The sequence below is a fragment of the Chlamydotis macqueenii genome, chromosome 1 (genome assembly GCF_036417535.1).
Source record: "Chlamydotis macqueenii isolate bChlMac1 chromosome 1, bChlMac1.mat, whole genome shotgun sequence".
Lineage (NCBI taxonomy): Eukaryota > Metazoa > Chordata > Aves > Otidiformes > Otididae > Chlamydotis > Chlamydotis macqueenii.
The window spans coordinates 214,755,609-214,768,717 of NC_141556.1; the positions used below are offsets into that span (position 1 = coordinate 214,755,609).

Genomic DNA, 13,109 nt, shown 5'->3' on the forward strand with positions numbered 1-13,109 from the left:
GTCCCAGCAAACCCAGTGCCGTCTCCCAGAAATCCCAGTACAGAGCCCCAGCAAGCCCAGTGCTGTGTCCCAGAAATCCCAGTACTGTGCCCCAGTAAGCCCAGTGCCATGTCTCCACAAGCCCAGTATGGTGCCCCAGGAAACCCAGTGCCATGTCCCAGCAAGCCCAGTACAGTGCCCCAGCAAGCCCAGTGCAGCGTCCCAGCAAACTCAGTGCTGCATCCTATTGAGCCCAGTACAGCGTCCCAGCGAGCCCAGTGCCATGCCCCAGTAAGCCCAGTGCTGCATTCCAGAAACTCCAGTACTGCATCTCACCGAGCCCAGTACAGTGCCCCAGCAAGCCCAGTGCTGCATCCCAGTAAGCCCAGTATAGTGCCGCAGTAAACTAAGTGCCATATGCCAGCAAGCCCAGTGCTGCATCCCAGAAATCCCAGTACTGTGCCCCAGTAAAGCCAGTGCCATGTCCCAGCAAGCCCAATACAGAGCCCCAGTAAACCCAGTGCTGTGCCCCACTAAACCCAGTGCTGCATCCCACTGAGTCCAGTACAGTGTCCCAGTGAGCCCAGTGCCATGTTCCAGTGAGTCCAGTGTTGCATCCTAGAAATCCCAGTGCTGCATCCCAGTAAGCCCAGTATGGTGCCCCAGTAAGCCCAGTGCCATGTCCGAGCAAGCCCCAGTGCCACGTCCTCAGCAATTCCAGCACTGTGCCCCAGTAAGCCCAGTTCAGTGGCCCAGTAAGCCCAGTGCCGCATCCCAGTAATCCCAACACCGCTCCCAGCCACCCAGGTGGGGGGAAAAGCCCCCGGGTTTGGCGCTGCCGGCGAGGAATTAACCACGCCAAATGTTTTATTTGTGCAGAAACGCAATTACGCTAATTAAAGCCTGGCTGTAATTACAGCTCTCGGCGGCCCGTAAGCGCGCGAGTGACGCCGGAACACGCAGGGCGGCCCGGCCCCGGCGCCACCGACGTCCGTGGTGGGGCGAGAGCCGGCGTCCCCACGGGAGGTGACAACGGCGACCGCGGTGCACGGCCGTAACGCCCTCGCCGCGCGTGACGCAGGGGACGAGGACGGTCCCGTCTTCCCCGTTTCGTCTTCCATTTTGTGTCACGCGGTGACGGAAAACCGCTCGCGTGCCACCGGCGCCAGGACTGAAGGCCCCATCCTGGATTTGGCCGGGCGCGTCCCGGTGCGGGGTGCCGTGGGGCTCGGCGCGGCCGTGGCGCCGGCGGGGAGGGCCGGCCGCGTGTTTCACCAGGAGCCGTCGTCAGCTCCGGGACATTCCGGGCCTACGCGTTACCGGGATGGCACGCGGGGACGCGGCAGCCGGCTAGAGCGTGGCGGGGACGGGCAGCGGCGTCACGGGAGCTCTGCCGGGCGCGATTTTATTTGCTCAGCGGAGGCCGGGAGCCCTGGGCGCCCGGGGAAGCGTGCGGGAGGGGCCGAGCCGTGTTTGCACGCGTGCCGGGTGGAAAGTGCAGCTCGCCGGGCTCCCGGGAGCCGCGGGAATGCGGGCCAGCGCTGGCCGACGGGGATGGAGAGCTGGCAGCGCTGCACGGCTGCAAATCCCCTTCCCTATTGCACGGCAGCACTGCCAGCCTGCAAATCCCCGCTGCACGGCAATCCCTGCAACCTGCCAATCCCCACCGCACGGCATCCCTGCAACCTGCCAATCCCCACCGCACGGCATCCCTGCAAGGCTGCAAATCCCCACTGCACGGCATCCCTGCACGGCTGCAAATCCCCACCGCACGGCATCCCTGCAACCTGCCAATCCCCACTGCACGGCATCCCTGCACGGCTGCAAATCCCCACTGCACGGCATCCCTGCACGGCTGCAAATCCCCACCGCACGGCATCCCTGCAACCTGCCAATCCCCACCGCACGGCATCCCTGCACGGCTGCCAATCCCCACCGCACGGCATCCCTGCACGGCTGCAAATCCCCACTGCACGGCATCCCTGCACGGCTGCAAATCCCCACTGCACGGCATCCCTGCATGGCTGCCAATCCCCACTGCACGGCATCCCTGCACGGCTGCAAATCCCCACTGCACGGCATCCCTGCCAATCCCTGTCTCCACTGCACGGCAGCCCTGCCAGCCCGCAAATCCCCATCCCTGTTGCATGGCAGTTCTGTAAATGGGCAAATCCTTATCCACACTCCGTGGCAGCCCTCCAAGCCTGCAAATCCTCATCCCCGTTGCACGACAGCCCTGCAGGCCTGCAAATCCTCATTGCGTGGCAGCCCTGCAAATCCCCATCCCCACTGCACGGCATCCCTGCAAGGCTGCAAATCCCCATCCCTGTTGCACGGCAGCCCTATCAGGCCGCCATCCCCATCTTTATTGCACAGCATCCCTGCAAGGCTGCAAATCCCCGTCCCCGTTGCACATCAGCCCTGCCAGCATGCAAATCCCCGTTGCACGGCTGTCCTGCAAGTCTGCAAATCCACTTCCTCGCTGCATGACAGCCCTGCCAGCCTGCAAATCCCTAATGCACGGCATCCCTGCAACCTGCAAATCCCCATCCCCATTGCACAGCATCCCTGCAACCTGCAAATCCCCATTGCACGGCATCCCTGCAACCTGCAAATCCCCACTGCACGGCATCCCTGCAACCTGCAAATCCCCATCCTCGTTGCACGGCATCCCTGTGACCTGCCAATCCCCACTGCACGGCTTCCCTGCACGGCTGCCAATCCCCACTGCACGGCATCCCTGCAACCTGCAAATCCCTGTTGCACAACATCCCTGCAACCTGCAAATCCCCGTCCCCGTTGCACCACAGCCCTGCAAGGCTGCAACCCCCCGTTGCACGGCAGCCCTGCCCACCCGCAAATCCCCGTCCCCGCTGCGCCGCAGCCCAAGACGCCAGGACCCGGCTGGCTGGGAGCAGCAGGGCATCCCCGAGCCCCCCGGCAAAGTGGGGGGTTGGGGGGGGGACGCCAGGACCCCCACGCGAGGCCACCCGCCGCCCCCCCCCCCGAGGGAGCCGTGCCCGCGCCGCAGCCCCCCCGGCGTCACAGCGGGGCGCGAAGGGCGGAAACGCACGGTTAGCCTGCATCCCCTGGGAATTGTCCTTGGATAAACGCGGCGCTGCAGACGCTGCCAGCTCAGTTTTCAATTAGCAGGTTTCGTCGATAACCGGGGAGAAAGGAAAAAAAAATTACAAGAAGCCGGAGGTGGTGGTTTAGCCTGCGTTCGTTATCCTCCCAGCGCCGCTTGCTGGTTTTTTCCCTTTCCTGGCTTTTTTCCCATCCCTAACTGGGAGACCCCCTCCCTCGGCGGGCCACCAGCAGCCGTCCCCAACCCCGCCGCCGTCCCGCGCGTGGGGGGATGCGGGTGCGGACGCCGCGGGCCAGGCTCGGAGACATCGCATCCTTCGGCGCCGGTCCCCAGCGAGGGGCCGAGGAGATGGCGCAGGCGCTGGTGGCCGTCACCGCGGCGTCTGATGACCCCAGGGCTCGCTGCGCCCCTCACGCCCCGACACTGCGGCACCGCGTCCCCAGCCCGGCGCCGGCACTCCTGGCTCAGGCTTTAGCAAAACACTCAGGTTTTGGGAGATTCACCCTAGTCCTAGCTCTAGGCCTAACCTTCATCGGAACTCTAACCTCAGCCCGAGGCCTAAACCCTAACCTTAGCTCTAGCCCTAATCCTAGCCATAGTCCTAACTCTAGCCCTAGACCAAACCCTAGCCCTAAACCTAGCTCTAGCCCTAAACCTAACTCTAGCCCAAAACCTCAGCCCTAGCCCTAGCCCTGACCATAGCTTTAGCCCAAATCCTAACCCTAATCTTAGCCCGAGGCGTAAACCTAACCTTAGCTCTGACCGTAACCCTAGCCATAGTCCTAACTCTAGCCCTAACTCTAACTCTAGCCCTGGCCTTAAACCCAGCCCTAGCCTCAGCCCTAGCCCTAAACCTTGGTCCTAGCTCTAGCCCTGGCCCTAAATCTCAGCCCTAGCCTTAAACCCAGCCCTAGCCCTAGCCCTAACCTTAACTCTAGCCCTTGCCCTAAACCTAGCCCTAACCCTAGTCCTAGTCCTAACCCTAACCTTAGCCCTAGTCCTAACCCGAACCTTAGCCCTAACCTTAACTCTAGCCCTAGCCCTAAATCTAGCCCTAGCCCTAGTCCTAGCTGTAAACCTAGCCCTAGCCTCAGCCCTGGCCCTACCCCTAGCCCTAAACCTCAGCCCTAGCCTGAAACCTTGGCCCTAGCCCTAGCCCTGACCATAACCTGAGCCCTGATCCTAACCCTAACCTTAGCCCTAGGCCTAAACCTAACCCTAACCTTAACTCTAGCCACAGTCCTAACTTTAGCCCTAGCCCTAGCCCTAAACCTAGTCCTAGCCTCAGCTCTAGCCCTAAACCTCAGTCCCAGCCCTAGTCCTAACCCTAATGTTAGCCTTAGTCCTAAATCTAACCTTAACTCTACCCTTAATCCTAGCCGTAGTCCTAACCTTAGCCCTAGCCATAAACCTAGCTCTAGTCCTCGCCCTAGCCCTAGCCCTGACTAACCTTAGTCCTAGCCCTTGCTCTAGCCCTGACCAACCTTAGTCCTAGCCCTTGCCCTAGCCCTGACCCTAATCTCAGCTCTAACCTTAGTCCTAGCCCTAGCCCTCGCCCCGCAGCAGCCGGAGGGAGGCCAAGCCCACCCGCCCTGCGCCAGACCCCCCGCCCCGCGCATCCCCCCCCCCCCAATTCCCCCCGGCCCCGGGGCGCTGCAGAAGGACCGGGGGGCCGGCACGGGGGGTGGTCCGCGTGTCCCGCAGCTCCCCACCACCATCGCGCCCGGGACCCCGGAGCTCCTCCGGCAGCGACCTCCTGCCCGCAGCGCGCGATAATAAAGCCATCAGGGGATGCGCCATCGCCCTGCTCGCGCCGGGAGATTAAAGATTTGCCGGAGCCGGCAACGATTTCGTATTTACAGGGCTGCACGGCTTCCGCCTGCTGGTTTTCCACGCGGGAAGGACGCTGCCGTGGGCCTGGCTGGATCAGTCGTTAAAAAAAAAATGGGAAAAAGCTGTATTTTTTTTTTGAAGAGCAAGGAAAAACAAAGCAGCACCTGCTGCTCGTGTCCCTCCGGCCAAACACCGGCTCAAGGCCGGGGCCGCGGATCCGTCCTGGCTGCGGGACGGGAACGCTCGGCTCAAGGAAAGAGAGGAGGAGGGGGGAGGAATAAAAAAAGCCGCCCGTCGATCTTCAGCCTTTCAAACACCCGTTAAAAATAGCTCCCGGGTGCCTTCTGAGTCACCCCGCTGAAACGTGCGCGCTCACGAGGAACCGGGAAGCGATGGCAGAGCCGGGGGGGGAGACAGCCGAAATATTTTCGGGCCTACCCCGGCCAAAACCTGCTCCTTTTTCCCTTGGGTTTTTCACAGAAAACACAACCGAGAACGGCCCGGAAGGCTTGAGCCCACCCAAAACGCTCCCACCAGCCCTTCCCCCCCGGCTCTCCGAGCCGGCGCTGCGGGCAGGGCTGGGCCAGGCCTGGGCACGGGATTTGGGGACGGGAGCAGGACCGAGGGGCGCTGCCGCCAAATAACCACCCCCCTCGGGGACATTTCTGAGCCAAAAGGCTCGGGCCGCTGCGCCGGATGCGCACGGGTGACAAGGTTTGGGGACACGTCCCCGCTGCCCGGGGATGCTGCGGCATCGCGAACCACCGTCGTCTGGAAACGCGCTGCCCGACGACCAGCCGCGGACCCCCAACCCGGGCTCCGACCCTTCCCAAACCGCAAATCTTGGGGTGGTCACCACGAAAGCCGCCCCGTTGCCTGCGCTCCAGTCCGCTCTCCGTCGCCCAACGCGCGGACGGAACGGCGGCGGCAGACAAAGCGTCTCCCGGCACGCTCCATCCCCCTCGCTCCCCCCTCCAAGACGGGCCTCCATCCATTAACGCGGACAGCTCGGCCTTTCACGGAAGAAAGTCCCAGGCAGCTCCGGGCCTCGCTTGCGTTTCTGGCCGCAGCCCAGCGCGGCGTTCGGCGAAGCCACGTGGGAGCCGGGAAAAAGAGACAAAAGCGAAAGCGGGGAGCGGGGGGATTCGGAGGAAAGGGGGAGGCAGGAGGGATTCCCAGAAAGGGTCGCTTGCATCCGTCGCTGCCCCCCTGGGGAATCCTGCATCCCGCCCCGGGTGGATGCTCGCCTTCCCAGAGGCGACGGAGCGGTGCGGTTCTCCGGGGCGCGGGGGGATGCGCGGGGGCACGGCACCGGGAAGCTGGCAGCCGGGAGTTTCCCCTCCATCCTCTCCGCCAGGCACCTCCGAGCTCCTGGGGCGAGGCGCCCGCGCGGGTGGGCGATGCCGAAACGCCCCGCACATCTCCCAGTTGACCCCGCCGGGCAGCGGGCTGCGCGACAAGCAGAGGCGTGAAGAGCCTGAGGCTTCGGAAAAGCCCGGAGAACCTCACGCGCGATGGAGGAGCAGGGTGCCCGGCGGGACGCAGAGCCGGCCCCGGCCGCGCCGGATGGCTCGGTATTTTCCACAGCGCTTCGGCGCGGGCTCGGCAGCTTTGCAAGCGCTCAGACACCTCTGACAGATGACCGAAACGCTGCGCCGGGCAGCTTGTGCCCTCCACGTCCCGGCCGGCGCCGCTCCCCGGGTACCGGCATCGCCCTGGAATAACCGGCGCTAACGCGTCCCTACGCGGATAAGGACCGTCTTTGTCCCCCGGCGGGACACCGGGCCCTTCCTCTTCCTCAGCCTCGGCGGGACGCAGCCGCTCGCCCCAGCTGCAGCCGCCGTCCCCCCCGCCGTCACGCGCCTGGCACCGACGCCGTCAGCGTTGGTGACACTTGGCTGCTTGACGCGTTCCCCGCGCCTGCTCCGGGCTTTCTGCTTCCCGAAGGAAGAACCTGACCTCTCGCCAGCCTCCGCTGAGCCGGGTCCTTCCCTGCAGGGATGTTCACGGCCTCGTCTCCTCCTCCGCTGTTTTCAACCCGCAGAGCTCGGCTGCTTTTCTCGCAGCTGTCAGCGCAGCCGCTCCCGGCACCCCGGCATCCCACCCGCCGCTAACCGGGTCGGGAGCCGCCCGCCCGGGAACGCGCTTCCCGCTGGGGAGGGAAAAAAAAAGAAAAAAATAAAAGCGGAGGAAATGGGTTAAAACGTGACCTGGATAATGCAAAATGGCACTCGGCTGGCCGCCACCCGACGCTCCCCTGTGATAAATCGGAGCTCGTCGGCCGCGCGCGTGGGAGACGCGGCCCACCGACGGATTGCGGGCCCCGCGCAGCATCCCCGGCGTCGCCGAGATCCGCCGGCAGCATGTGAGCCGAGCCGGCGTCAAAGCGGGGACACCCGCTCTTGGGAAGCTTTCCCACCTCCGTCCATCCCGTGGGGTGGACGGGAACGGGGATGAACGTCTCCTCGGAAGGACACCAGGTTATGTCCTGGGTAAACAAGGGGGAAGCATCTCTGCTCGCCGTTCCCGCGTCTCCTACGCCGGGGGGCTGCACGAAGTTTCGATGGCGTCTGCCTCTCTGAAAAGCCATTAAAGAGCGGCCGCGAGGCAGCGGAGCCGGAGGAAACGCGGGGCCGGCGCGGCATTTCAAGACCTTTGCTTGTTTTGCTCGAAGAACAGGACGCAGGCACGGGCTGCGGTGGCCACACGGAAGGATCTCGGTGGGGAACAAAGCGCAGGGAACGAACTGGGAGAGCTTGGCGAGGAGGGAAGGATGCTGAGGGGGCTGGACCCCGCACCCACGGCGGCGTAGGGGGACCAGCAGCTCGGCGCTGCCGGCTCCGAGCCCCACGCCACGTGCAGGCAGGAGAGACGTCGGGGGCGATTTTCTAGAGAGGGGCACGCTTCTCACCCGCGGTCACCTCGCCAAGGGGTGAAAACCCGGTGATGCCGGAGGGAAACGCTGAGGGGCTTGGGGTGGGAGCGAGCAGCAGCTTCCCCCGCACCCCGGTGGTCCCGTGACCCCCTAAGGCGGCCGCTCCAGGAGACCCGAAGCTGCTCCTGGGCAGGTCCCCGCGCGGCGAGGCGGCCCCTGGGAGCGGTGGTCTCGGCGCAGGTCACCCACCGGTTCGGTCGGTGCCTGAGCACGTGGAGCTGGCACCGCCAGACAAAGGAATCCAAGCACGGAGCCGCCTTCCTCCTCATCCTCCTTCCTCTCCGGATCAGCTCGCCCCTCTGGAAACGTGGGGTCTGACCCCCGCCATTGCCGGGGGGGGCGAGGCACTGGGAGGATCCACGATTTCCCGGTACCCAGGAGGCAGAGCACCCACGTACAGCGAACCGCCCGTGCGCCGCCTGCTACCCGGCAGCTGGGGAGCCTCGTGAGCACCACGCACACGCGCGCGCAGAGCCGGGGGGTCTCCGCCATCCTTCGCCGAGCCCGTGGGCGATGGGAATTCAGGCACCGCACGCTTCCCGTTAAGCCAGCTCAGCCCCCCCCCCCCTTCCCCACGTGGGCTCTCCGGAGCATCACCCTTCACCGCTTCCAGGGAGCACTGTCATCCCTCAGCAAGGTCACCCCACGCCGGCACACAAAGCCCCTCGTGTCCCCCGCGCCGCGGAACCAGAACCCCGTGACCCCCGGCGCCCCTTCCCCACCTGCGAACAGGCGTGGTGACACCGGGACCCCCAGACCTGTTGCGTGAGTGGGTGAACGGTGGTGGTGGGGGGGGTGGCGGCTTCCTCTGCCCTGCGCGAAGCGGCCGAAACCACGATCCAGAGGCCTGACCTGCGTTTCACAAAGTCACCCGGACCCCCGCCCCAGCCCGATGCCGGGCCAGCAGCCTTCCGCCCCCGTGGGAAACGGCCGCGAGGGAGGGCGGCTGGGGAAACGGGGAGATGACTTCACTCCAGCTCTTCGGTCAGCCGCCAGCGATGACCTGCCCTGGGCTAACACAGGTGGCTAGCGGGGAAACGGAGAGGGGGTCACGACCGCTTGCCATTCCCCAGCCACCCACTCCCCGCCAGCTGTCAGGCAGGAGGAACTTTTTCCTGCCTCCCGTCTCCTTGACGTCTCCCCTCCATCATCCGGGGGTGACGCTGGGCTGCTCCTTCGCGCGGCATCACCCCCGGAGCATCCCTCCCTCTCGATTCGGTCCCTTCCTTCCCCGGTACCGGTGGGAAAGGACTCACAGGTCAGACGCTGCCGCCTGGTACGGTTGGCTCCGGCAAAGGATGGAGTGTCCGCATCCCTGGCCCATGGCTCCGCATGCTTCGGCAGCCCTGCCAGGCGGGGGGTCGGTGGGCTGCGGGTAGCAAGAAGCCGCCGCTGCCTCCGGTTCTGGGTGCTGGCTGGGAACGGAAGCCTCCCACCGCGCTCGGCGAGGGTGCCTCCAGCCCGCGGCTGTCACCGAGCCCGATGCAGCGCGCCGAGGCGTGCGGGAGGGGAAGGCGGAGCGGGGCGGGGAGCTGGGTGCGGGGTGGGGGGGGCGGGGGGGGGGAGCCGCTGATTGACGGCTCCGCTGCGGTTGGGGGGGGGCCGAGCCGCTCCCGCGGAGCGGCCGAAGGGGTCGAACCTGCCGCCCGCAGCCGCCCGCCGGGGGGTCTCGCCCGGCCTCGCCCGCCGCGCCGCGCCGCTCCGGGGGGCGGCTGCCTTTGTCTGGAGAGACACCGGCGGACCCGGCCCGCCCCGCCCCGAGCTCCCCGCGGCGGCAGCCGCCCCGCCGGGCAGCGGGTCCTGTTGGCACCGCAAAGCCGTTTCGGTCGGCTTCTGACCCGGGGGCAGAGCACAGAGCGATACTGGGCAGCACTGGTCCCGCCAGCAGGTCCCTGCCCCAGGGATACTGGGCGGCACTGGTCCCGCCAGCAGGTCCCTGCCCCAGCGATACTGGGCAGCACTGGTCCCGCCAGCAGGTCCCTGCCCCGGGGATACTGGGCAGCACTGGTCCCGCCAGCAGGTCCCTCCCCCAGCGATACTGGGCAGCACTGGTCCTGCCAGCAGGTCCCTCCCCCAGCGATACTGGGCAGCACTGGTCCTGCCAGCAGGTCCCTGCCCCAGGGATACTGGGCAGCACTGGTCCCGCCAGCAGGTCCAGTGCAAGCATCAGGGTGAAGCTAACAGAACCATGTCCTGAACACAGAGCAGGAGGAGATCATCCCGCAGGAGGAGGGGAGGAGCAGAACTCCTTGCCTCAGGGTGTTGTGGATGCTGAAAGTTCCCACTGCGACACAGCCACCGTCAGTAGCTCAGAACATCTCTGGGGCAGGGACCAGGAGGGAATCTGGGGCAGTTTCACCCTCCTCTTGCGCTCGCTCTTGACATCTCTCGGCTGCTGGCATCTTGGCCGTTTGGTTTGAGCCACCACAGCCACCCCGGTGACCCGAGAGCATCTCGGGGGTCTGCAGGCTCGTGGGTACTCACATCCTCCACATGCTCTCCGTGTGCCGGCTTTGCCACGCAGCGCTACTGACCCACTCCCTTCAAACTGGGAGCTTGGCTTCGTATCATGAGGTTTTGAGCCAAAAAGTGCTGCTTTGGTTGCTCTTCACTCAATCTCCGTCCCTCCGGGGTCACTTTTTGTGGGGAGAGGGCAGCAACGTGCTCTAAAATCATTGCGGGTACGCGGTTACTCCCCTTGCTCCTTCGCGAGCCCGCCAGCTGGGACTTTCAGAGCAGCAAGAGCTATTAAGAGATAGCACTTGAATCGCACCAGTTCCTGTCCAGTTCCCAAGGATCCGTATCCCCACGGTCTGGAGAAATCAGCAATGCATCGTATCGATTATACAAGATCCCCCGCCTGCGTTGTCCGGAGGGGGAAACTGAGGCCCAGACCTGTGATGACTTGCCCAAATTTTATTCCAAGACAGCAGAGCCAGGGCTAATTCGAGGTGATCGGAAGGACCGTCACTTTAATCCAATCCCTGTTTCCATCCCGAGTCTCAGGTTTAACGAGGTTTTCGCCCTCTGGCTGGGTTTTGGAGCACGGCCCTGGGGACTGGGAGCCCAGCTTCAGGTGCCCAAGGGTGGGCGAAGCCTCAACCCGGTGACGTTATTTGTCGCTCTCGCCTATTTTTAATTTTTTTTTCCCCCCACGTTGTTATTATTTGATTTCCTCCCAGCAGCCTGGATCTTGGGAGGACAACGGCTGCGTGACGGTTCTCGTTGCGGCCCGGGCAGGTTGAGCAGGTCGTCGCCGCACGGTTGCACCTTTCCACGCCATCTTGGCGTGAAGACATCTACGGGGAGTCCCCTCCTTCCTGGAAAGCTGGTTTCCATGGTTGTTTATCCCAGCCTGTCTTATTTGGGATAATTTTTTTTTTTTTCCAGATAAATCCCTGCTCACTCTTGCTCGGAAGCGCCCCGGAGGGTTGGATGGCACCTTGCGGATCTGAGGGGTTTCTGATTTGGTTTCATAACCAAGCAAGGACGGCGGGAGCCCACCCAGGGTGAGGGGCATCGCGCACCTTTGGGCGGATGCCATGGAAACGGCCGGCTGTTTCGGAGAGGCCGAAGGCAGCGGATCCTGAAGTGCCGGAGCCAGAGCTGGGCCTGGCTGCCGGAGCTCCGCAGGGTGGGTGCCGTGTGGGAAGACGCGAGCGTTAGACCTGCGCCGTGGGGCAGGAGCGAAGCCATGGTGATGGCCAACGAGACCCACCAAGAAACCATCTCCAGGCGCACCTTACCCCGAGGAGGGAGAGGGTGCCGGGAGGGTCCGACAGGGCATTTCCTACGGATGCCCTCGTCTTTCTCCGCGTGATTCCGCGTGGGACGCAGCAAAGGCCCTTTGAAGGGAACCCGCGGCGCTCCCCGCTCCCGGGGCGCGGGCTGGATATCTTTATTTATTTTCGGGAAGACGGAGCGCTGCTGGTGTTCCAAAGACATCGTTACAGGTACGCGCCAAGGCGAAACGAGCCTCGCCATCGGTGTCTGCGGAGCCTCCTCCGCTGCAGGATCGAATTTTCCGAGCGCTGAATAGCGGCGCATTGTCCTCGAGCGCTCATTGTGCAGGATACCGACTCCACCGCTAATGGAGACGCGTTCGCCGATACAAAGCAATTTGCTCCGCCGATCCTCGCCCTACAAAAGGGCTCGGCGCCGCCGCCGCCCCGCGCTCCGAGCGGCGGCCTTCGCGAGAGCAGTTTGCAGGCGAGAGGCGCTTCCTCCTCACCCCGGCGGCCCGAGCGTCCTGGGATAGTCCCAGAGGGAACCGAGCCGCTCTCCCATTTCCCGCTTCCAAGGTTTCCTTCCCAGGAATTTGGGGAAGCCCAAATTTGGGGAAGCGATGCGCAGGTGAGCCCGGCTGCGGCCCCGCGGGACGTGGCCGATATCGTCGGCGTTCCCGCCGAAGGATGCGCCCCTCCTGTAAAAAATCTGGGAGAAAGTTCAATTTCAGCAATTTGGCTTTTGTTGCGGTTCCCCACCCCCCCGCCTCAGATTTTTCCGCCGTTTCTCCCCGCGCGCTCAAAAACCCGAGGAGTCTTTCAGGGAGGGGAGAAAACGATGAGACGGAGAAAAGCTTTTCCATTTTCCCTGACATTTATCCTGGGAACAGAAAAAGAACAGAAAACAACACCCAGAGGAACCCGGAGCCTTGTTTTTATCGCAAGGTCGGTACAAGCTGTTCTGAAAAAAGAAAAAAAAAAAAAAGAAAGAAAGAAATCCTCGATGATTGGGAAAATGATTTCCCGTGTCTGCAGGTACAACAGCTCTGCCGCAGCGTGGGCAGAGCGCGGAGAAGCCCCCCCCTCCACCCCCTGGGTGTTTTGGGGCTGTTTGTGTGTTTTTGGGGGCTGGGGGGGGGTGCAGCATCCCGGTCTCCGCGCCGGAGGAGGTGGGATGCGACGCGGGCTCAGGCCGGTGCCCACCCACCCCATCGCGCGCCGGAGCCGCTTGCCATCCCTGAACGCAACCGGGAGCGAAGAGGGGGGATGTCTGGGGAGGGGTCTCGGCGTCCCCTACCCCGTCGGCACGGGGGCAATAGGAGCAGCGCGGCGGCCGGGGAAGCGGCGGATGAGAAGATCCTCGCCCAGATTAGGGACGGGAAATGAAAGCCAGCGTCCCCAGCGCGGTGGGGAGAGGCCGTCCGCTCGCCGGCTGGCGTTGAACGAGGACGGGGTGTCGGTGGGAGCTCCCGTGGGTGGGGGGCTCTGAACGGCGCCCCGGCCACAGCCGGCAGCCCCGGTGCCCTCCTGGCGAGGGGACAGGCACCCG

At 64.3% G+C, this 13,109-nt stretch overlaps 1 protein-coding gene across 2 annotated transcripts in view; it reads right to left on the reverse strand.

Moving 5' to 3' along the window:
• Positions 1-9,328, reverse strand: part of PDE2A (phosphodiesterase 2A) — a 41,401-nt gene extending 32,073 nt beyond the window's left edge. Inside the window, exon 1 of one of the 2 annotated variants that reach the window (XM_086739821.1) lies at positions 9,092-9,328. In XM_086739821.1, the coding sequence (XP_086595947.1) occupies positions 9,092-9,159 (68 nt within the window). In that variant the 5' untranslated portion in view covers positions 9,160-9,328. Of the gene's footprint in view, positions 1-8,024; positions 8,120-9,091 lie in introns of those variants that run through there. The other variant, XM_086739820.1, reaches the window with a different exon arrangement.
• Between the last annotated feature and the right edge of the window lie 3,781 nt (positions 9,329-13,109).